Source organism: Macrobrachium rosenbergii, chromosome 6 (genome assembly GCF_040412425.1).
Source record: "Macrobrachium rosenbergii isolate ZJJX-2024 chromosome 6, ASM4041242v1, whole genome shotgun sequence".
In the NCBI taxonomy this organism is placed as follows: Eukaryota; Metazoa; Arthropoda; class Malacostraca; order Decapoda; family Palaemonidae; genus Macrobrachium; species Macrobrachium rosenbergii.
This window is the reverse complement of record NC_089746.1, coordinates 23,473,091-23,499,147: the sequence shown is the minus strand read 5'-3', so window position 1 is coordinate 23,499,147 and position 26,057 is coordinate 23,473,091. Positions and strand designations below refer to the sequence as shown.

The following is a 26,057-nucleotide window of genomic DNA, read 5'->3' as shown; positions in this document are numbered from 1 at the left end:
GCACCCAAACTATCCAGTGCAGATGGCCCATTTGTCTTTTCCAAGCATCTCGCTTATTCCATGAGCGAGTGTGCATTAGCCGTCTTTACTTCTAAGGGCATCGCAGCACCGAGTCTCAAGGTTGCTCTGTTGAATTTGCTCCCAACATGACTCAATCGAATCCTTAAGACATTGTTTTCTTACTCTTTTGGGATTATCTGCGACTAGGATCCCGGCCAAGATTTGCTCAAGCTGCGCTAAGCTCTCCCTTTAGGCCGAGTGCTTCTAGTCCCATTGCCCCAGACTACGGGATACTGTAAGTGGCCTTTGTCTTTGCTTTCCTCCTCTTTGTTTACATTAATACATACTACATATGTATACTGCAAGAAAATGTGTCTGTTAAGCAGTCTGTCAAGCAGTCTGTCATTCTTATATTGGTTCTTTAGCCTATTTTCGCTTTGTATATCGGAAAAGCAATTAGACTCATAGCTAGGAATGTCAAAAACTTACGACTTGTTTTTCCGTGGGGCGCTGGTGCTCATTCAGCTATAAATAGAACATTGAAGTTTAACTAAAGAACCACACACATACACGTGCGCGCGCGCACACACACACACACACACACACACACTTATCGAGAATTTCGTTTACGTGTGGTCACCTTTAGTAAAGACCAAAATCTGGGGAGCCCAACTCATGGATATCTTGGGATTGCGTTCGGTTAGCCATCAAAGACTGTAAATCTGGAGAAATATCAAAGCGACGATTTTTTCTTCTGTTTTTAGGGGGGAGGGGCCACTGTCGTCACACGAGGTGCAAACCTAGTTGTTTGAAACCAGCTAATCGACCTTTTCCTCTGTTGTTATCTGTTAAGCCCCGTGTTTTCCGTCAGTTGCGGCAACACGCTAAAAAATGCACGTTCACAAAGGTTCCGCTGTGGTAACTGAGTCTTTTGTTCTGTCTGCTCTTAATCTCACATTGCAGAAGCACACTGGTAAGTGGACGGGCGCTACTGGCACTTGTTTCATGTCCACTAAAGAGTTATATTTTGAACGCGACCTGGCTTATACTAATAATTTATCACGTTAGTCTTTTTAATTAAAGAAGGGCTAATTCCATGCAAAGCAGCTTTGACACATTGACAATTCGTTTATTGCCCTTTATTTTCTTTAAAATGCTTAATATTCCTTCCGTTAACATGCAGAGTGAGTAAATTCCATGCGAAGGAGTAGTGAAATATTGAATTTTATTTACACATTGTCAAACTCGTTTTGTTTGAAAGTGATTTCGATACACCATTCTGCTGTAACCTTTCACATTTTTTCTGTATTAGTATTGCCACTTACAAGTGTTTTCAGAATGTTATCCTCATATGCAGTTATTCTATACGTGATAAGAGAAGGTAAGGGAAATTAACTGTGTACAAGAAATAGTTAAGAATTAACGATAGATTTGCAAATACAAAGAAAAATTTAATGTTTGTGCTAAGCATTCAATTTTCTCTCTCACTCTCCATACACACACACACATATACACACATACACATATATATATATATATATATATATATATATAACGGCCATTTCTGATATATATTTAAGTCTCTGTTTTATGAACAGAGGTTTGATATATACATCGTGTGATAGCATAACGTGAACCGTATCGTAAGTTATATCTTTCCCTAACTGAAATCTATGGAATGAGATACTAAGTACTAATAAAACCCTTTGTAAAAACAACAATAACCTCAATTATGAAATTGTTTCATTTCAGAAAATCTTCTAAGGAAATAATGCTCAAAATAAAACCCCAATTACAGAAAATAACTCATCTGTCAAAACATAACACGTCAAATAATTTTCATCTCAAATGAAACCTCCTCGTAGGAGGAGAAAAAAGGAATAGGAATGGAGTGGAACAGAAATACCTGTGAAAGAAGAAACGTTTAAAAATCATAAAATGTAAAAAATGGCATCTTCCACTATAAGAGCTTTTCTTTCCTTTCTAATCTCCATGTAAAAATCACTCACATCTTCAGAATAAATCATCTCAAACCATGAAATAATTGTGTAACGCACGAACGAACGTCATAAATCAAAGTTCGAAGAAACAAATAACGTCAAGGATACATTATTAAGAAGCATCACAAAACCGGATTTTGTAACTGGTTCAGCTTCTAGAACAAGAAACTTTTCTTCTTGTCACCCCTTTTATGACTTCCTGTGGTATGCAGATGGGTTTCCACTGCGTACAGTGAAAATGGACCCTTTAGCTGAAACAAAATATATATATAATATATTGACTAAACTCTTGGAATCGTCAAATTGCTGTTACCGAAGGTTTTGCAGCGTTCCCAGCGACGACTGGCACCCACACAACCAGTCGGCATCGCTGTCTTAACACGTTAAGTGAAGAAGAGTACCCAACTTACATTTAAACGGTTAATGGCGATAAAATTAATATGCTTCACGCATTTGTAATAGACACAATGACCTCAATTTTTTGAACATAATGGGCTAGCCTAAATCATTTTCACTGAAACCTAGAAAATGTACGTTTGAATATGTAACTGACTTCCCTATAAGAACTTTTTCTTTCCTTTCTAATAAGTAAATCATGAATAAATCATAAACCATGAAAAAATCATAAATCATGAAGAAACAAACAACAAGGATGGCGAGCATCACAAAGCGCAAGAAACTCTTCCCGTGACTTCCAAAGGGTCCACCAGCAGCTTTAGCAAAAACAAATGTTTGCAAAACTCTTGGAATCGCAAATTGCTGCGTTTGTTTAAGTGTATTGAAGAAGAGTTCCCACATTTAAACGGTTAATGGCGATAAAATTAATTGCTTCACGTTTGGCGCCAATTTTTCAGGCTGCAGCTTTGCATTAGCACAACGGCCTCAGGGTTATTTCGGAGAAAAGTACGGCCTCTTAACTGGTTTTGCCAGTATTAACGCTGTACTGCTTTGTTCAAGTGTATTGCTTCCCATAAAGGCACTCGTTCTAAAGGATGCCTCCCATAAAGATACTCGTTCAAATGGGTTGCTTCCCATAAAGATACTCGTTCAAATGGGTTGCTTCTCATAAAGATGCTCGTTCAAATGGGTTGCTTCCCGTAAAGACGCTTGTTTAAATATGTTGTTACTTTCAAATAATTATACTAGTTTGATGGGTTGCTTCTCATAATTATACTAGTTTAAATGGGTTGCTTCCAGTAAATATACTTGTTCAAATGGGTTGCTTTCCATAAATATACTTGTTCAAATGGATTTGCTTCCTGTAAAGATATTCCTTTAAATGGGTTGCTTGCCATGCCATAAAGACACTCGTTCAAATGGGTTGCTTCCACTATGATACTCGTTCAAACGAGTTGCTTCCCATGTTCAGATGGATTTGTTCCAATAAAAATAATCATTTAAATGGGTTGCTCCCCATAAATGTATTCTTTCAATGGGTTGCTTCCCATAAAGACACTCGTTCAAATGGGTTGCTTCCCATAAAGACACTTGTTCAAATGGGTTGCATCCCATAAAGACACTCGTTCAAATGGGTTGCTCCCCATAAAGATACTCCTTTAAATGGGTTGCTTGCCATAGTTATACTCATTCAAATCGGTTGCTTCCCTGAAAGTTCTTTAAATGGGTTGCTTGCCATAGTTATACTCGTTTAAATCGGTTGCTTTCCATAAAGATAATCCTTTGGATGGGTTGCTTGCCATTAAGACACTCGTTCAAGTGGGTTGCTTCCCATAATTATACTCGTGTAAATGGGTTGCCTGTCATGATGATATTCATTTAATTGGATTTATTCCCATATTGATACTCGTTTAAATGGGTTGCTTCCCATTATGATACTCGTTTAATAGGCTGCTACCTATAACGATACTCGTTTGAAAGGGTTGTTTCCCGTGATGATTCAGGAATTTACTTGGTGCCCTCCATGTGTTCGAGCTGAAGTAGTGAATGACATAATATTACTCATAAAAAGAAAACAACATTGTCACGGCTACTATTACTAGTAGTAGTAGTAGTAGTAGTGGTTGGTGGTGGTGAAGGTCGTAAGTGCACATTGGTGAAATTGATTGCACAATCCATTCCAAGGGAGTCTGCTAGAAAAAAAAGTTAAGCATATCTTAGTTTAAACAGACCACTGAGCTGATTAACAGCTCTCCTAGGGCTGGCCCGAAGGATTAGATTTATTTCACGTGGCTGAGAACCAACTGGTTACCTAGCAACGGGACCTACAGCTTATGGTGGAATCCGAACCACATTATGACGAGAAATGAATTTCTATCACCAGAAATAAATTCCTCTAATTCTTCATTGGCCGGTCGGAGAGTCGAACGCTTGAGTCTGCTAGAAAATTATATGACTTCCTCAAAACAACCAGGTTATATCCTAAAGCAAACTACTTCTACACTGCAGATTAACTGACAAATTTAAAATGAGCCTCAGTCAAGGAAAATGGTAGCCCGAAATACATTGGATTTTGTCACTTCTTTGTCCCGTGTTTGCGACAAGACCAATTTTAAACAAATTTCTTTAACTGACTTAGGAGTGCCTATCAAATATGCTTGTCTTTCAAACCACGCAGCTTCTTGTGAATAGTACTGGCGCATGTGTAAGTTTAAAAGAAGGTTAATCAAGTCCCGTTTGTGTTGATACAGAAAGAAGGTAGTGGACTGTATCAGACTTCATGCTAGGTAAAATTTATAATTACACTCAAATCATTTGGAAAAATTCATTTTTCCTACAGATCTAACTGGCAGACTTTCAACGGAAAATGGAATGATGTACATAAATATAAATGTATTGATAAATTGATGGTATTAGTATAAAAAACCACTTTCAAATGAAATAGGTTCGACAGCAGCACTAAAATACCACTAATGAAAATGCCGATGTCTTTCCTAGCCGAGTACCTTAGAATCGGATCGCTTTAGACCCGCGTTTTTTAGAGTATCGAAGCGCTATATTGTATTCGTTCCTCTCCTCCTTCTTTCACAGGTGGAGGCTTGTTGAGACAACCTACAATTTTTCTTTATAGCCAAAAAGTCTGAATTGCCAATTTGGCTTGTGTCGGGATGTTTAATGGGTTGTTCAGCAGATCAAATGATTGTAAAGTGAGCTGTATCCGATTCGGGGGAATTAGGCAAAGACGCTGCCAGCTTACCGAGGAATTGTCTGGTGAGGAGAGTGGTGAGTGGTAAGCGAGAGGTAGATAGCATTGTTGAGACAAGGAAAAAAGAAAGGGAAAAGAACAAAGATAAATTAAAGCTCCCGGGAAGATTTTGTTGCATTATTTATTTCTTGCGATAAGCGTTTTCCACAATAAGATGAATATTAAAACAAATTCAGATACGAATATGTCAAATTTTACCGAACCAGGAACTTGAAAAAACTTTCCACATATAGATTAATAATAGCTTATAAATACGGTAAGGTTAAAAGAATTATTATTAACCAAAACCCATATAATCAAATCAATGACAGAAGGATTTTACTGACAAACTTAAAAGACTCCTGAGAATCAAGATAAAAATCAATAAAAGAGGGGAAAAGTCAATAGTAACCATCCTCTGTAACTCTTAGTCACCAAGGTATGGCGGTAGGGCAAGTGAGTAACTCGTAGTGAAAAAATGAAAAAAAAGGCGATTGTCAGACAAAAATGAGACAGCATGTGGAGCTTAATTACATAACTCTCTACGTATACTGTACTAACTAAAAGGAAAAGTCTATTTCTATACATATGCAGGTGACGCAGCAAGTCAACTTGGATGACTGGTTGGTTTAGGTTAAGCCGGCCTTATGTCGTCACAGGTGGTAAGGCATGCAAGGGAATAAGAGGCATAGTGTGGACCTCCGGACTTTTATCACCCAACAACTACGTCAAATGGGTTAGAGAAAGTCAGAAGGCAGCAGAAGAGAAGGGAATTGAGTGGGAGGGACGAGGAACGACAGTGCCAAGGCAGTGCCAAGGTGGCATGCTAAAATTAATGATGTAGAACGAGCCCGGTGTCTTCAGCGTTGGCACTTGCGGCCTCCAAATGACCTTATTAACACGATATGATGACACTGACTCCTCAGAACTTGGTCTTTTCCCTGAATATAAAGGAACTACTTCTACTGAGAAATTAGGACGTTACTGTCGTTTGTCGTAGCGATAATAGTATCAACGATATTATTATATTATTATGAGGGGTTTGTATTTTTATTCCTTTGAGCGATGCTGTCCTTGACTGGCAGATTGCAGGTATGAATAACTTGAAGATAACTATTATTAATTAGAAAGAAAAAAAAACACGATTAAAAGTAAAAGTTCTTTTGATGCTCGTTTTAGTTTTAACTTATCTGAAAATTTCTCGTTTTTTACAGCGTCCTCTCTGATTTATAACCAGAGTTCAGATAGAGGTGTAACTTGTTTTCCAAGAACGTTTTCTGTAGTTATCTATTCATATTACCGTACTGTTTTCATTTCTCTCTCTCTCTCTCTCTCTCTCTCTCTCTCTCTCTCTCTCTCTCTCTCTCTCTCTCTCAACATTTTTATAGTTTTCTGTCTCTCTTTAAAACCAGTGTGTGTGTGTGTGTGTGTGTGTACTCTGCCTAATTTCAGTGCAAGCTTAGACTATAAAAACTGGAATAAAAGCGAAGACCCTTGTTCTTCCCCCGACATCAAAGTGGAACCCACAATCAGGAAAGACGCTTCAGCATAAACAAAGAACGACATAACCACAACTTTTCAGGTGACAGAACAAGAAAGTGGATGAGTGGAATAAGGCGATGTTCTCCTGGCGTTGGTGAAAATTCAGCATTTGAATAGGAAAAGTTTTGAAGTGAATAAGAATACTAGTGTGAACCTCTGGAATCAGACAAACCAATTTTCGATTGAAGATGTTTGCGGCAAAATCATATGAAAATTTGGTTGGTATTGATTTGATATTTTTTGGTAATCTGGCGACACAAAGACGCCAGAAGTCTACTTTGGGTCATTAAATAATTTGGATTAAAAAATAAATAACTAAAAGTATAGTGATTAATTTCAGACAGACAGTTGCTCAACTGGTTTTCCGTGATCCTTAAGAATTTTAGTTGAAGTCTTCTTTCCTTAGTTATGTCATTTTAAATACTGGAAGTTTAGCTTTCTGAAAATAGTTTCCTGAGCCTGTTTGACTGGCTGTTCACCGTGATATTATGAGATATTTTCTACCTTTCAGGCACATTTTGATCATCATCGCCATTCCCAATGTTACATTGATAAAATGCATCGTTTACAGAACGAGAAACTACTTCACAATTATGATATTTTATATACATATATATATATATATATATATATATATATATATATATATATATATATATATATATATATATATATATATATATATATATGAATGAATTTTATCACATCACCGTGATTCATATACAAGCATTATACTACAAACGTCCTTTAATATCCAATTCGCTCTACCTCGGAAGTAATATATTTTCATATATGTTACCAGAAGGGGAATTTTTTTTAGTTGATAATATGTTCGTCGTGTCGTGGGCTCGAACCACGGAAGACAAGAACTCAGCATTTACAGTGACGCCTTAAACGACATGGCCGGCCCACAAGACGACGCAATATGTCGTTTAAGGCGTCACTGTAGTCCAGCGTTCTTGTCTTCCGTGATTCGAGCCAACGAGACGACGAACTTATTATCAACTAAAAAAATTCCCCTTGCGGACGAGATATGTCGTTGAAGGCGTCACTGTAGTCCTGAGTTCTTGTCTTCCGTGGTTCGAGCCCACGAGACGACGAACTTTTATCAACTAAAAAATTTCCCCTTCGGGTAACATTTATGAAAAATATATTGTATCCGAGGTGGAGCGAATTGGATATTAAAGGACGTTTGTAGCTTAATGCTTATACATACAAATATATATATATATATATATATATATATATATATATATATATATATATATATATATATATATATATATATATATATATATATATGTGGTCAAGTAACAGTTTGAAAAGTTCATGTGTGTACTACGAAGTCCTTCAGTATGGTAAAAAAAGTAGTACAGATATCTTGGAAATTTCTCTACTGTATATCTATCTATCTGTCTATCTATCTATCTATCTATATATATATATATATATATATATATATATATATATATATATATAATAGTTAAATTTACAAGATATCTATAGTTCTTTTCTTATAATACTGCAGGACTTCGTAGTATACACATGAACTTTTCAAACTTTTAACTGAATACTTTATCCTTAACAGTTATACAAGTTTTCTCAAATTCACTGTTAAAGCCCCGCCTGCCTTCCATTAATCTGTCTTGTAAATACGATTTCAGATTCCTGTGCATGAAACAAATTATAAAAAAATGTATGAAACTGTTTTTCTTCATGCATAAAGTGTTACAAGACCATGCAGCATGAAAAGGTTTCTTCAAAGTGTCATAACACTTTCTTTATAAATACGAGATAACATTTTACTCAAACAAGACGGATGACATTCCATCGTCACTTCATCCTTTAAAATTGAAATGAAAATCACGTTATTTCATTCATAGAAGACCAACAATAATTCATTGATTTTACCTAGATTTTATCGTCCATAAAAGACCAAAAACCCATTGTCATTTCATTAATCAAATTTTCAAAAGATATGAACTCAGACCATTTCCTTCATATGAACCAACACTGATCTTTACTTCAATATGAAAGCTTTAAAATAGCTATATCTATCTTATTCAAACAATTTCTGTCATAAAAATTGATGACATATCGTTACTCTGTTGGCATTAACCCATTGTTATTTCATTAATCAAAATTTTAAAAAATCTATTCAGATCCTTTCCCATATGAAAATCAAAAAATTCGTCAGTACTTTATGAATAAAGCTGTTGCTTTTCCTCTATCGTTTTTAAGGGTTTTTCTTGTGAAAAAAAAAATCGATTAATAGTGAGTCTAACATCCGCGCTAAAAGCAAGTAAAACCAAGTTGTAAACAGGAGGAAAACAGTTGGTTTATTTTGGCTCACGAAAATGAACTGCACAAGAAATTACTTCTTTGTCGTTTACCTTTTACTTTGTTTCATTGATTACTTGTTAATGGTTACATATTTTCTTAACCTTTAGAACTCTTACAAAATTGGAGGAGAAGCTAGCCTGCATATATTTTTTGTGGAATTGTATTTTTAGAAGTGTTCAGCTTATTGCCGTTGCGGCAGGAAAGTATATCCAGACACGTGGATAACACACACCCGTATATATATATATATAATACATTTGCGTGTGTATGAAGCGTAAGTGTGGAAAAAAGTATGTAATCCTCAGGAGTCCTGGTTATCCTTATTATTAAGTTTCTTTTAGTCATGACGACAGTATTTTAGCCGCTTTACATAAATTTGTTCTTATTCACAAAAGTAGAATTTCCATGATACTGAATATCGACAGTTATTCAAAATCCCAAAGTCTCTTTAAGCACAGTGTATGGGATAACACAAATTAGGAGCAATTTCATTTTACTGATAAAATTATCAGTATAAAATATTCTAAAACTGAGCATTGATCGAATAAGGAGAGCATACAATTCAAACCAGACAATGGTTACGTTGAATGTTTACCTATCAACGAGAGAAGTATCCCCTAAGCCAGGTCATAGAGGGACTATGATTGGAGTCAATGATAACTGGAGATAGAATGTGGAAACTAGTACAACGTAGTTTAGTGAGTCGCCACCAGGGCGGCGTTGTTTGCAGCAGCTCATCCTTGTGGCCACTGGCCACTAACTTTACTAAGCACAGTGAACCACGGAAATTAAGGCATAAGGAACAACAAGTCGCGTCTTGTTGATGCATAAGGATTCTTGCTGTATTTTGTCAGTCATCAAGAGCTTTTTGCAGTAGGTAGGCCTGTAAGATACAGTCTATGCCATCAGTTTTTCAGTTTTAGGCGTGTAATGGTAGCGTTAGTGTTGTTGACCATAATGTATTTCATCAAACGTAGTTTCTCATGGAAATTCTGAAACGTCACACTTGGTGACAGTATTTCATGACTGCAATAACAACCCGTAGAAAACAACTTATATATCCAATTCAGGGTAAAAAAAATAGTTGTAGTTTTAAGTATAAGAAATCTTGGTTTAATTTAAGTTTTCACCAAACGATATGTCTTATAGACTGGTGATAGCAAGAAAATGAAGTTTGGTACCCTAGGCTACACCTATGCCCTCAAACCAATCATTTGGTAAGATGGTATGTCATTTAAACCCTGTTAAGCGCAACTTAATATTGAAATAATTTCTCAAAAGTAAAAGTTATCGAATTATCATGCCAAGGTCAAAATAGCTTTTAACAATGCTAACAGCAGAGAAAAGAACCTTGGCCAAGCAAACGGTGGGCCTATGAATTCTGCAGGTATTTTTATTATTTTGTCCTTTTAAGAGAAATTTTATTCTATATAAGTCAAAAGTGTCTTTCTTGTGGTAGTCGTTAGTTGATAATTCACTCTAAGTACAGTTTCAAAACCTTTGAGTGGAAAAAAATTACTTGCTGGCCTTTTCCGTCGTCGGTTTGTTTACATGACACAGCTTGCGTGGTGGACCGAGTGTTTCAGTATATGTGGACGGAGTGTTTCCGTAGGGCCCCTAAGGTTACGTACTCGACAGGGATATCGCCACTCCATGTTACCGACCCTCTATCAGCTAGACATTATCATTCGCAGTCTCTTTAGATTACTGTCTGCTGTACTGAGTAGATGGCTCTACAGTTTCTTAATAGCTGAACGGTCACAAACCTAGCTTAGACTCCTAATGTATTGTCACATGAATTTTATTATTTATTTTTCATAAACATTGCTAGCACTTTGTTGCTAGTCTTTCTACTTGCCAAGATTTAGGGAGTTATCATCCCCAACCCTGCAACTCTCCCACTCCTTCACAGGGGCTAAGCTCATGAGTTAAAACACCGCCTGATGCTTTATAAACGGTGCCCTAGACCGAGGTGTGTTAAGCGACATAGACAAGAGCATAATAAGACCTTCCTGGCAACCTCCCAGATTCTTTCATTATTCGTTGTCTTTCACTCTTTATCTTCACGTTTATCTGGGGCCTTCCCTTCTTCGCAGTTGTCTACTTTGTCTCTCCGTTTGCGATTTTATTTGCAGCTGAAAAGGTCCCGGGTAATTTACGAAAATTCCGAGGTCTTTTAGTTCAGCATTTTCCTTGTAATATTGTTACCTCTCTCTCTCTCTCTCTCTCTCTCTCTCTCTCTCTCTCTCTCTCTCTCTCTCATCTATATATATCTATATATATATATCTCTATATAATATATATATATATATATATATATATATATATATATATATATATATATATATATATATATATACACACATACATAAATTTATGTATAGTCTTCCACATACCAAATCCCTTTCGATGTTTTGCATACCGTGCAGTGTATTTTTTAGAACACCATTTTAATTAGTTCTACTCCAGATGTTTGTTGTTTTTGCCCTTTGGCCCAATCTAGTGCAGCTTGATCCTTTTCGTCTTCCTGAAATGTTTTTAAGTTTTCTTGCAAATAAATGAAATATCATCCGTACAAACGTTTCCAGTACATTTTATAATGAAAAAAACTCATTATAATGATGTAATACAAGTGGCTCATTCGGGCATGAGAAGGGAGTGACGTCACTCGGCATCAGTCTACTGCTTGGCGACTAAAGACAAAATTAAACATCTGACGCGATGCCTCTTGAATCCCTTTTCGCTTCCAACACAAAGCATCATACTGGCTACCTCCTCCCTGACTCATCTCCACTGTTCGTTTTCTTCCCGCTTTGTCTTCCTTTTCATTTTTTTTCTTTAACTTGATAAAAAAGATGGCAAACAACGATGATTTCACCGACGAGTTACTTAACCTATAATAACGTTATGTCCTACGAAATATATCATCAGTTTGACTCTATCCGTTGCCCAGACAGCCTGACCCTTTTCATAGACACTGTTCGCGACAAACATCTGTCTTCCATTAGGCTTTAAAGCTTAAAGTTAATTCTGGCTTCGATATGGCTACTTTTTTCGTGTCTGACTGAGGATGTTTTCTCGATTTTTTTTATGCAAAAGTAGCCTTTGAACTAATCTTTTGTAAAAAAAAGATATTAAGATTTATCTCTCCATTTTAGTAAGTTTATCTTTCCATTTTATGTAACCCGTTGTAATCTTCGGTTTCAGCATACAATACTAACATCTTATTACAGACTGTTTACAATGGTCATAGTTCTTCATTGGAGGGGTGGGTAGAGCTCTCCTTACGCTGCTGGCCCAGCGTTCTACTCTCTGACCGGCCAATGAAGAATTAGACTGGTGATGGAAATTCATTTCGCGTCAAGAGTTATAAATCTGTCCCGTTGCTAGGTTTGGTTCTTAGCCAATAAAATAAATCGAATCCTAACATCTTATTACAGACTGATATTTAACTATGGTCATGGCTGGAGTGGCAGACACAAGAGCCTAGTTCACTCAGTCCTTTCATCTTTTCTTTCAAGTTCTTGTTCCCATTTCCATCTGCTACGGAGTCATTATGACCCCCTGTGAACTAACAAATGAGTCTACGGATCACCCCCGTCCCGCAGCCGGATAATTTTCTGACTTGTGTTTAGCATTCGTTTCTTTTGGTCTCTTGACTTCAGTTTAATACTTTAAAATACAGAATGTTATTTTATGCTCCACTTTTTATCTTTTCCAGTATCATTTGCGCCGTTCACAACTTATTCCCTTGTCCTTTTGGTCTCAAAAACGTTCTTTCAGAAACCCAAGACTGTAAAATATCATTACGTATCAGCAAACTATTTACCTTTTGCATCATTTATCTACACCACTATCTGGAATTACTCTTTCAACTTCTCTTAGGCAACCAGGTCTAAGACGCCAGTGACAAGGCAAGATATGGCAAAGATATGAAGAGGTCTAAGAGGTTATTCTGAACGAGAGGTAGAAAAAAAAAAATGGGTTTGACCGATTGTCGTTTCCTTTAAAAGGCTAGGTATGCTTCTTTTCCAGTTATTTTTAACTAAACGTTGTTGAGCAAACATTGGACTGATTGCTTCATTTATTCTAATGGTTCCATGCTCATCCCAGGTTAAAGATCAATCTCTCGTATGACCTGTTTTGGAATAACAAGCTAATTTTAACTTTATTTCACTATTCTCTTCGAGAGATTCAAGGAAAAACTTTCTTCACCTAATGTTTTTACAGTTGGTAGATACACTCTATGAGCTTCATTTCCAACAACTGGTGCAGGCATGCTTGCTTAATTCATTAGCATCAGCTTCGTAAAGAAAAAGTACTCTTGATATTTTTGTTGTTATGACCAAATCTTTGTGGTTTATTAAAAATTTTCTTTGATGCTGACAAGCTTTGTTAGCAAACACTGGCTTTTTACTCCCTACAGTCTTTGTAAATAACTTCTTGCAAACAAGATACTTTATTGACATTCCTTGGAGATATTGACTGCGAATTTCATCCACAATTTCTAGTTGCTGTAAAGGAATTCTACAGGCCTCTGGATTTTGTCTTCCTGGTAAGCAATTTTTCTTCGGATGCCTTTGTGGTGAAATAGTTTGTGTTTTCTTGACCATCGATTTATTGGTAGACGACAACCTCTGGGTTGCACCAAATGCGTAACCTCAATCTTGTCCACGTGTAATTGTTGACATTCTTTGGAAGGACTAGTTTCCTGTTACTGCATTTCCAGTTTCTATCCAGTGTCTGAACATATCCTTTAAAGGATGTTGTGCTCACGAATGCTTTATGATTTCATTAATTAACCTACACTCTACTAATCACAAGTACATCAGACTTCTGACAGCCACTCGAACCCTGTTCCCCAGAGCCCATCTGGAAATAGTTCGGGCAATATTATCAAAAAGTTTGTTTTACAAAATATATGGTGACCTCATAGGAAGTCCAGAGACACATTTAGCTAAGTGTTTTCAACGTCTTTACCGACTCTAGCTTACCAGTTCACCTTCAGCTTGCCTTAAGTCTGCATTTTCTTCTTCATGTCGTGGCACAAGGGAAGTTTCTGTGACTGAATACATAAATTCGGCACATTTAGAGCCTAATTAGTGCTTCATAGCATTGTTATAAGCTTTATTATGTTGCTTTTAAATTTTGATAATGCAAACAAATAGTAAAACCTTATGCAAATGGATGAAAAAGTAACAATCATGTTTCATGAATAAAGATCTTTCCTTAGATCGTGGAATGAAAAATTAGATGTAATTATTGTAAGACTAAGACTGTAAAGCAGAACAAGTGTTTTGCAGAAAGGTTTCAGTTAATTAAAGTTTGTTTTTGTAAAAGTTTATGGATGAAATAATCAAACAAATTTTCATGTTTTATGTAACGGCCACTGCAGAGTTTATGTGCAATGATACGTTACTTTTCATTTCTATGCGAGTTGCCGGCTTCAGAGATACAAGTGGAACCTTCGAATTTTCTTTTTTTCAGCAGTTCTCCTGAACCTCAGAAAGAGGTTTTTCAGGGGTATTAGTTGCCGACATCACTATTCTCTGCATATCAACAACAACCATTTACAAAGGGAAATGATTAAGGTTTGCCACTTGGTATGGTGAAAGGAATACTGCTTCACTCAAATTATCAAGTACGTCACTTTTATTGCCGTTATCTTTAATATATTTTTTTAATATTTCGATAGGAGCTTTTAAAAAACTGAAATTTATATATTCTATCTGAAGAACCGTTGGCAACGCTGCTTCATAGTACTGTATATGCCTTACCTTGTATTGAAAAGGTTACAAAGAGGTCTGTGATCTTGTCTAAGACCTTGGCTAGTTGTTCAGTGAACCAATATATTTCCGTCAAAAAGCCTTCAGCGAGGGAAGGAGACAGGTTGCCAGTGTTATTATTACTAGTATTACTACTGCTAATAATAATAACAGCAGTTTCCATTCACAAAGGTGAAATATCATCATTGCGTCAGCGAAGTTGTTGTACTGATGCTGGCGTGTTGGCTGTATGACATCATAGCCAAGTCTGGTTGAGCTGGTCTAGTATAGTCTGCTCTCTTTCACTCTCTAGGGTCACTAGGGCCACCAAAATCCTTATTTCTGTTAAAAGCAATAAGGATTCTCAGTACACAACATCATATTTCATTACAACCACTAGTTCACCAACCCAAGACCTTCGGAAGAATAGCTTAATGGCTATAAATTTTCTTTTCATTCAAATTAAAGCTGTCAGGGGACATCAGAATATCAGCTGTTCTGCAAAAGGATATCACTGAAGAACAGTAAAAAGGCCATATCTGTTACTGAGTTAGAGTATTTATATGTGGTGATACTTTTTCCTAATAATGTGGTTCAGATTCCACAATAAGCTGTAGGTGCTCCTCCACATTTTGGGCACTACACGCTGTTAAACTAAGTTGTTAACTTTTCCTAAGGTGCTCCTCCCACATTTTGGGCATTACATGCTGTAAGTTGTGGCCAACCCTCAAACTTTATACACCGTAGGAGGGTAAGTGCTGTCATTGCACCTGATGCGGTGCGCTGTAGGCATTACTTCAGGTTCTTTGTTGCGTCCCTTCGGCCCCTAGCTGCAACCCTTTTCATTCCTTTTAATCTACCCCCGTATATGTTCTCTCTCTTCCATCTTACTGTCCACCCTCTCCTAACAGTTGCTTTAGAGTGAAACTGCGAGATTTTCCTCTTGTTACACCTTGAAAACCATTTTACTCTCAATTTCCTTTTCAGCCCCTAATGACCTCGTATGGCCCAGCACTTGGCCTTTATCCTAAATTTTATATTCTATTCCTCAAATCTTGAAGAGTTTTAAATTGCCCCTTTCATTGTATGGAAAGATGTATTGTGAAGTCCGATGGTGAACTGATAATGGTAATGCCTTGAAAGTGCATCACGTTCATTATGGATTTTTAAATTAATCTTTCAAAAAATAACGTTTCGGCAGTCTGGCCCTACTCTTTCTTCTGTATGATCCAGTGAGCAAACATGTACGTTAAACTGGTATGATTGTTGCTTGTTCCTCCAGTGTTCACTCTTGTGTTCCTTTGCCCCAAAAAGATTATGAAGACAGTGTTTGGCTTTATGCCACAGCAAAATCATTTTAGAAATTTTTCCCCACCTGATGCTGCAAACTCATAGTATAGGAGTCTCTCTCTTAGACTTTTTATTTATCGATAAAGTTTGTTTATTCAGTTAATTTATTTCCTATTTCAGCCTTTGCTTTACGATGTTATTTGTTGCTTTATGAAACCTCCATTCGAGCTGAAGTTTAATTATAATGTGGCATAAAGTGCTAAAAATATGTGGCCTAAATATAACAATTTATCAAAAATGTTGACTAAATACAACTGTAATTGTCAAAACAAGTCAAGTCAAATTCTGACACAACCTTTCGAAATAAGTTTAGTCTGAATTTAAAAACTTATCAAATAGATAAGACTGATGCAGCAACATTTCACGTTACGAAATCAAAGCCAGTGGCGAACTCCCAACACTCACTCCACCTGGCCCCCGACCCCCCATCCCAACCTTCTTCCTTTCCCAACTAACAAACAAATCTCCCTAGCTAAAAATGTGAAGGACTTCTTGTATACGTTAAAATCAAATTACACTCTGAACCGCGACCGCGAAAAGCCTCATGTCTTGATTAGAACTTGGAAAAAAATGGTGTTAAATCATATCTGAGACTTTTAAAAACTTTCAAATCGAAATGGAGAAAGTAATGCCGTGTGTTACCTGAATATAGAAAAGCGTTATATTTTATCTAGAACTTCAAAGGAATGTGTTATCTCTTAAGGTTACTAAGAGAGCGTTGAATTATTCATAAATGACAAACAGTAAGTTCATTATTTTTCTTCTGTGGGCTTGAAAAAAATTACGTCAAGTGTTACCTAGAAATTAAAAGGGGTGTTGTCGTATCCTAGTAAAACTTAAAATGCGTGATTTCATTTGTAATCTAGAGCTTAATAAACTATCTCTGTGAATTAGAGATGAGGTAGTCATAGTTTATTTGAAACAAAAAATTATACATTGTCTTATCTACAGCTATATTTTTCATATAATGGTTTATTTTTATGTTTTGAACAAACTGAATTTTTGCATAATTTACAACCTAAAAATAATTTTTTCTAAATCAAAATAAATGTTGCCTTGTCTTATCTAGAGCCCTTGAACTTTATATATTATTTTATGTCTTGAACGAAGTGACTTCATATCTAATCTAAAACTTGAGAGAGTGACACCATTTCTTACCCAGATCTCAAAAAGTGAGGTGAGATCCAAAACTTTAAAGGAATGGTGCCATGTCCAGTCTAGCACTAGAAAGAATAAAGTCCTTTAAAACGTGGCCTTTAAATTAAAGTAATTGAATATAATTAATTTTCAGATTACCTATGAAGACTTTGCTGACGAACAACCAAAGCAGGTGACATGGCGGGGAACAGAGACACCAGACCAGGTAGGAACAAAGTAGAAATTCTTGTGTGTCTACCTTCATTTCGCAAATCTGCGGCTATTCTGCAAATCTGCTTTTATTGGAGGCAAGAATCATCCCAGATCCTCAGACAGCCGTGGTGGTTCTCAGCAGAAAGTTAAAAAAAAAAAAGATGGGGCAACACCTCCTAGGCGAGGAAAATAATTTCGCGCGGAAAGTCAGTTTTATTCTTAGACTTTTGGGAGTTGCCGTCTTTGTGAAGTAGCATTTAGATAAGGCACTTTTTATGACAAAAATTAGCCTGATAGTTTATTCTCTGCATTCAGGGTAGCAAGAGTGCGATGTCTTTGATTTTTACAGATTTTGTCAAATATCAATTGACAATTGAGTCAAGATTTTTCTACCTGTCATTGTAATGTTACTTCACGTTTTAAAAGAAACGAGTACCGACGAAAAAGTTCAAAATTATAAATGAAAAATCCTAGACGAGATTTGCTGACTGATGTGCTAATTCATTGACATCCAGATCAAATTCATCACAGAAATGTCCATGCCTTCAGTTGTTACTAACATATCCATTTTTCTCCCTTATGTTTATTCAGTTCTCTTGTTTAAATATCAGTTGACTGTCATTATATGTCATATAAATATCTTTATATATATATATATATATATATATATATATATATATATATATATATATATATATATATATAATATATATATAGCCTTAATATAATATATATATATATATATATATATATATATATATATATATATATATATATATATATATATATATTAATCTATATATATTTATAGCCTTCGTTTATCTGCACTTTCCATTGGGGGACAAATTACTGGTAAATATATATATATATTATATATATATATATATATATATATATATATATATATATATATATATATATATATATATTATATAAATATATATACTATACACTATATATATACATACATACATACATATATAGTATATGTGTGTGTATAAGCCTGAAAGAGAGAGAGAGAGAGAGAGAGAGAGAGAGAGAGACAGACAGACAGACAGACAGTCTGATAAGACTAACTTGGACTAATACCAAGGCCATTTGAGACTAAAAGCGCTTCGTTCTGTCTGGGCAAGAAGACGGGTGATGCAGTACATGAAGTAATTCGCTTCTTTAAGGACGTTCCTAAATGACAGATCGAATCTCCTGCTTTTGTAAATGGACCAGTGTTAATTCAAAAAGCCCACACCTTCGAGTAACAGCAAAGACTGTTCCGTCCCGCAGCTCCTTGCGTAAATATAGACACGTGTTTCCTCTGTAAACAATATCATTATGCTTTTGTTTTTATTCTTATCATTCATCATCTTTATCATAAATGCCTCAAATGCCATGCGGCACAAAAGGCCTCTGTTAAAATGACGCCACTCATTTCACCAGTCTCCACTCATCTCTAGCCTCCTGTCTCTTAGTTCTCATCCAAGTCTCCCCGCTCTTCTAGTGCCAACAGCAACCCACCAGACACTATCACTGCTATTCTCCCATGGGGTGGTGCGAAGGACATGTCCAAACCATCTCCAACTCTCCTTCGTTATCAACCCACCTACATACCGGGCTTCCGTAATTTCTCACTTATAGTGGTACCTGGCTCATACTATTCTTCTTGAACTTTTATTCTCAAATCAGCAAAATCTTTTAGATGTATTATCTTTGTCAGCCCATATTCACGCTCGTGCAGCCATACAAAATGTACTGGACTGAAGTACAGTACGAGATTACTTTCATATGTAATTCCAGTCTATTTGTTTTCCATATCATAATCACTGTGTCAATTGTTTGATTTGCCTTTTAGTCTTTCACTAAATTCCTCCCAAGGAGAATCTATATTGGCAATCATTTTCCTAGATATCTAAAGGACTACCCTTACCCATACTTCCTCTGTTTACAGTTATTCCTGCCCTTTGCCCATACCTTTGTCCTAAAATCAAAGCTCCAGTTATCAGCGAATATGATTTTGTAAACCGTGGGTGGACAACAAACAGAAAAACTCACTGTAAATCAGGTATTAGCATTAGATTTGTAAACCGGTTATTTTACCCCCGCTTGCACCAGTGAACCCCTCATCCCTCTCTCCCGAGGTGGTCGTCATGGCAACGACCGATGCTTTGGCCTTCCGCCCGTCCACTCAACATGTGCGATTAAGAACAGCTGTGCCGGCAAAGGAAGGTGATAAAAATGAACCGATTACGATGTTGGTGCGTTATGCCTCGAATAGTTTGTATATTTAAAGATATTCTGTTATATAGGTTTGGAAAAATTGGAAAATTAAAATTTTCCTTGCCATATTCTGATAATCACAACATTTTTATATACTGTTTATATATTATCAGTGGAAATCCTGCAAAAAATCTAGCACCTCTGTACGCCCGCAACAACAAAATCCATCTTAAATAGAAGATTAGTATCCGTATTGCATGAGAGATTGCATTGACTAAATACCATTGAAAACCGAATAACCAGCCTACCTCCAGTCTGGATATGCTGCTGATGTCAGAGATGTATTCAATTGTGACATTGCTGTCATCTTCGGCGGCTCCAGAACGGTACGAATATGTCTTGGATGTGACTTTGCTGCTGGAAATCTTCTTACTGCTGGAAATGATTTTTGTGGAGGAACTTGATTCCTTGATGCTGCTGGAAACAGCACTTGCGCTGATTGCTACTGCTTTGGACGCCATTTTCTTTTAAACTCTTGCTTTCAACGGCAGAATTTAGTTTTGAATATATAAATCCGTTTGGTCCTGTTCTCGCCAAACAAGGGGATAGAGTAGAAGGTTGTACTGTGGACTCTCAGACAGACACACTTTTGCAACGAGCCCCAAGTGGACGCCGAGAGGGGCTTTTGAGACACGAAGCTACCGCGCACACACACCGTCTGTAAGCTCCGCCTGGCCCAGAACTCCAAAGGGACTGAACCCCAAAAGATACTTGTTCATGCCTTAAATTCCCCCCCAAGATGTCGCTGTCGGCCCACTGTGTCCGTTAGCTCAAGTTACTAAAGAAAGCGCTGGTTGCCCACCTACACCATTTATAGCCAAGACAGCCGAGAGTGCCCGACTGCAACCGATGTTTCACGAACGGAAATGGTCTTTCTCATGTCCGAGAGTCTCTTCATATACCTTTTGGTGCTGAAATGCCCCCAAACGACATGCCGTTGAAACCGCTCCTTGTGATGTCAATGGAAGTTGTTGGGCTTAGGGATGACCTTCCCTAGATAAAGCTTTCATATTCCATCGTCGCCGTTGTAGCTTATAGAATATCTGCTTTTGAAAGAGCTCCTGATTTTGGCAGAGACTTTACGTCTACCTTCCTTATCTTTATGTCCCGTCGATGGTTGACATTTAGCACCTCGATGCTAATTGCGCAGCCACCGTAAATAATAGTTGGTAAATAAGTGCCGCCGAAGACTGAGGTCACTTGCCTTTGCAAGGTCAGTTGATGTAGAAGTCTGTCTTGACAGTGAAAGAAACGAATTACCAGATGAATTACCAGTAGTACAGTGTTAATGTTATGAAGGATTTTCACAGAGTTGAATTAAAATGGCAGTAATGAAAAATTATAGATCTCATGTGTTTATCCTAGTGGACGAGAGCCATGTTGGAAAAGTTTTAGGATATCCTTAAGCAGTAACTATCAAGTTATTAAAAATTATACTCAAGAGGATGCAGGAGTCGAATTAATAAGTGATGCTATAAGATTACCCTCCCAGACCGGTGCCGGGATTAAAAAAAACAAGTATGGCATTTGGTGGGTACCTAAGCAATAAAGTGAAAATTGGAAAGTTTGCAGGTAAACGTGGCAAGTGGTATACAGTATTCGGAAGAACTTAATGGGGCATACCCATTTGTTCAAACTGATGTCTGTGGCCTCTTTGGCAGTGAACTTGGAACTACAAGAGTGACATCTTTTGAATTCAAACTCTGAAAATTTACTGTTATATGGGCTTCAATCCAGAGTGATATAAATTTATCAGAAAATAAAATTTAACTTAGACTGTCAGGTACAACTTATTTTCATTACTAGTGATTTCAACTAAACGAATTAATACCAGTGCCTCATGTTGAGTAATTATATATCAAAATTAAATGTACTACAACAAATATAAGTCATTTATGAAAATAAGTTTGGACAATTAGAATTAATAAAACGAATGAGAACCATTCGAATGGCTAACGCGAAACGACAAATTTAGATCATAAAATAAAACACAATGAATCGATATGACAAAATCGACAAATTTCCACCCTTGAGTAAAAAAACTCACATTCCATAAACAAAATAAAGAAAAAATCCCACATCAACTATTTCGAATAAATAGTAGCTGTGATTTTGCAACACCGATGAAAAAGTCCCTAACAATAAAAGTGTGACTCACTTTCCCGCTTGGTAAGAGACAAAATTCTTTCTAATGACTCAGCCATCGAAGACTAATCTAGGCGAGAATAATAGACCCAGATCTGAACTGCAACGTTGTTGTTGCTGTTGTTGTGCTTGTTTATCATGAAGTTTCTGCTGTTGTTTCTGTCGCCGGTTGCAAAACCGTTGTTTGTGTTACAGACATAAGGGAAATTGATAAGTGAATTCTTGTTTTTCGTTGTTTGCTACTTAGCTTTCCTACTCGTGTGCTGCGGGGACGGGTAAAATTTTGTTTTGTTTTTAATATCTTTTTGTTTTTATCATTGCGTTTTTTCACTTTATTTATCAGATACAGACCATTTAATTATTTTAAATGCATTTAAGTAATTCATTACAGTCATCGACGTGAGATTCGTAATGAATTTTACTACCAAAACTAGACAGCTCCCTTCCTTCCCACAAGAAAACACATGCCATTTTAGATGCAATAGAATTCAAATAATGACTTTACCTGAATTAAATCTTTTCCTGGAGATTTAATTTCTATATGTTATCGTATTTCCTGGACATTATGCTACTTTCATTTTAAAATTGTTGCCAAACTGTCTAACCAGGAAACCTTTTATATTCCTGATGAAGCACCATATATATTAAGTAGAATAATCATCAGTCTATATGCATTTTATATTTCATCTGCCACTTTTAAAACGGGGTTTTATCTTGTCGCCTGTGCAGATATTTTTACATCGGCTAACTCGTAATTTTTCAACGTCTCCAATACCTCAAAGACTTGGGTTGCATTGCTTCTATTTTTCTCCTCTTCCCTGGCTTTTCTGTGCATCCAACACTCGCGTTTCGTTTATGTTTCTAGATATCCTGTGTTTGACTTCCTTTGGTTCTTCTGTTCCACCTCTTATTAATCAGTTATTATTACTTAGTTACTCTTCCATACAGTCTTCTGGCATCGTGTATGTTATGGCAATCAACTATTCCATGTTTCTTCCAAGTTATAATAAGCAAGGCTAATTCCCTGTATCTGTTGCGAGGTTTTCACTTATCTATGATATCATGTAAATATAGAGTCATCTTTTAAATGACTAAAATTAGTCGTTTCTCTCATATATCTAGCAGAGACATTTCACCAATCAGACAAAATGAACTTGCTCATGACTGTCCTCCCCTTCCTCGTAACATTAGCCCTTGTACACTGCGCCTCGCATGCTGTCTGGAAATATTATATCGCTTATTACAGAAACCTTTTTTAGCTCTCTCTCTCTCTCTCTCTCTCTCTCTCTCTCTCTCTCTCTCTCTCTCTCTCTCTCTCTCTCTCTCTCCTGGAAATCTGATAGCTGTGTTAAATATGACATAAGTGTTTTAGAAATAATCTAATAATCTGTGTGTGTGTGTGTGCGCGTGTGTGTAGCTAGCCTCTAATAGAGCAAAAAAACTAGCAGTGTTGTTAACTTGTAACTGTCACGTATGGGTTTAAAAAATACAAAGACAAAATCTCTCTCTCTCTCTCTCTCTCTCTCTCTCTCTCTCTCTCTCTCTCTCTCTCTCTCTCATTGATCCAGATTCTTCATTGTCCAATGTGTCACTCCTCTTCCCCTTCTTCTCTCTCCTCTTCTCCTTTCTCTCTTGGAACAATTGCCGGCACTGAGTAGCCCTTTCAGATTAGGTGCCTCCCGTACTTCATGCCCATTCGTTATTGGTGTCAGCGGAATTATTTCTGGCGACAGCGCCGCAGACGGAGGCGTGAGAACAACAACACCTGGTGGACAGAGGAAAGAGAAGAGGGGCTGGGATTTCCCTTTTTTCTTCTCCCTCTTTTGCGCAGTTATCAGCAAGTTTTATTCTCTTCCGGACACTCTATTCTTCTTCTTCTTTGGTCGTGCCTGATATGTTTCATGTTTTCTTTCTATCTGGAATCTTGTACAAAGCAATTTTAAAGTAATTGTGCTCAGCTCACTTAGCTCTCTCTCTCTCTCTCTCTCTGATGTAAGAGAGTAGGTTATCTCGAGCACGTGCAAATGTATTTGCACTGCGGTATCCATCTGTTCGAAATCTAGGGCTTTGAGTGAAAGCAACCACTTTTTCCTTTTTTTTTATTCCTGTGACACTGGTTTTGAAAACGATGTAAAGGAGCTTTGATTAAATTAGTTTGAGTTTTAATCAAGGTAGTGGTTCCATTCTATATTTTGTGCAAAAAAAATCTAAATTTGTAATCCAGATGAAATTGGTTCTTCGGCGACATGAGTGACCAACAAAAATTCAGGCGACTGGTATCATTTGCAATGTGTTTAATTTGAAGATCTAGAGGACATTTTTTTCATTATATAAATACCTCGTTTATCGGCTTGAAACGCAGATGCATCTGCTTTCATTTCCTTAACTGGAATGACAAAATCAAGATCAAGATAAAGTGGAAAGGGATTTTTTCTCCCCATGCAGAAATGGTGACTCGTCAAATAAACAAGCCTTGGGGTTGCATCACATCGCACTTTCTGTCGGTGTTTATTTTTGGCGCAAGATAAAGGCGCGTGTTGTTATCATTTACCTTCTTTCTACAAGCTTAACTTTGGACATTGTCACCAGGACATGCTTTCTCTACTGCCCCTGCAAGTAAGCAAAAGAGAGGCTTGAAGCTGGCAAAGAAAATGGTATCTTTATTAGCGACGACGAGCTCGGTCTTCCAAGCCATTCGCCTCAGTGATAAAACTGTCTTCTTCTGTGCTTCTCGGAACTTGTAACCTTTTGTCTAACTGAAAGACTTTGGTCAAGAGTTTTCCTGATTTGTTCATCTCCATTTTCTCACATTATTCTAACTGCTTTCTGTGTGCTCTTAACTCGTAAACAAACGTCTTCGCGCAACGTCACCGGCAGTTAGAACGGTAATTCACCGAGACGCATTACGTCGAAAAACATAAATTCACTGAGATGAATTTCGTGGATAAACGCTGTTCTCGGAGATATCCGCCTGATTTTTTATGGCTGTGCTCTTCTGATATCCTAACCCAAATTTTACTAGGTCGCTTAAAAATACCTTAAAGCCGCGATTTCCACTCACACCTGACGGGATTCCTTTCCAGAGTGCGATAATGAACAGTGACTATTTTTCCCTTCGAGACCCGCTTTCGAGGATATACATTTTTTTTTTACCTTGTTCCCTTTTTTATAACGTCAGCTCAATTCAGGAAGCGCCTTCCCACTTGTGTCAAAAGGGGAGAGGAGACTGTCGGTTTTTAGACTTAATATGTCGCCTACATCTTTAGTGTTAGGTTCCACTTTCATCAGTAATTTTACATCCTCTCAGGTGATGTACATTTAATGTAATTTACCTGTATTTACTTTTAAGGATATGTCCGAAGCCGTGAAAACTTATTCAGATTATACAACAACGTTATTTCGTTTTTCAAAGCTACTTTTTACACGATACCAATTGCTGGTCTGGGAATTGGTGCTGAATGTTGTCTGAATATCACCCTTACTCGGGTAATTAATCTTTCGACTCTAATATTACAGATTTAATTGAAAAGAAAGTTCTGCAATGTTCCCAGTTTGAATATTTGCAATGACTTGAATATTAATTCATTTGCATATTCCCTTGACAATTAACTGCTTCATGAACACAACTGTAATCGAATTGTTATAAGCTAAAATCTGGTGACGCCAATTTTAAATCAGTCATATTTTCGCAGAGATGAAATTCCGTGGGACGCATACTAAACCTCACGTTTACAGAGCAGAAAAACAGAAAAAGAAGAAAACGACACACTCCTTTTACTGTCATTTTCTCTAGCCTGACACGTGGCTCTTAACTCTTGCTACTTCCATTGATTTTCTTTATTTTGAGAGTCGGTTTCTTATCACTTCTGTTAGTTTTTCATTTCTATGTGCTCAAATGTTATTTTTATTATTTTTTAAGGACAATCCTTGTTTTTCTATCCATCAGAATACAATGAATGCCAGTTCTATATATACATATATACATACATATATATACATATATATATATATAACATATATATACATATATGTGTGTAAATGTATCTCTAAATACGATTATAATCACTCTGAAAACTGATTGGCATGATGTAATATACCACAGGGAAACGAACAGAACTAGGTGTAAAACCTGACCAGTTTCGGCTTTAT

At 36.7% G+C, this 26,057-nt stretch overlaps 2 protein-coding genes across 4 annotated transcripts in view; one reads left to right on the top strand and one right to left on the bottom strand.

The window, feature by feature from the left end:
• Arpc1 (Actin-related protein 2/3 complex, subunit 1A) overlaps nucleotides 1-26,057 on the top strand; it is a 150,374-nt gene that overhangs the window by 33,886 nt on the left and 90,431 nt on the right. The window contains exon 2 of one of the 2 annotated variants that reach the window (XM_067105197.1): nucleotides 17,434-17,505. The gene's annotated coding sequence lies outside the window, so the exon portion shown is untranslated. Of the gene's footprint in view, nucleotides 1-17,433; nucleotides 17,506-20,972; nucleotides 21,933-26,057 lie in introns of those variants that run through there. The other variant, XM_067105198.1, reaches the window with a different exon arrangement.
• The window catches only part of LOC136839316 (paramyosin, long form-like), a 127,421-nt gene that overhangs the window by 86,779 nt on the left and 14,585 nt on the right, over nucleotides 1-26,057 (bottom strand). Inside the window, exon 1 of one of the 2 annotated variants that reach the window (XM_067105189.1) lies at nucleotides 20,012-20,659. The exons of the other annotated variant lie outside the window; for it this stretch is intronic. Coding sequence (XP_066961290.1) covers nucleotides 20,012-20,224 — 213 coding nt within the window. The 5' untranslated portion in view covers nucleotides 20,225-20,659. Of the gene's footprint in view, nucleotides 1-20,011; nucleotides 20,660-26,057 lie in introns of those variants that run through there. 2 annotated transcript variants of the gene reach the window in all.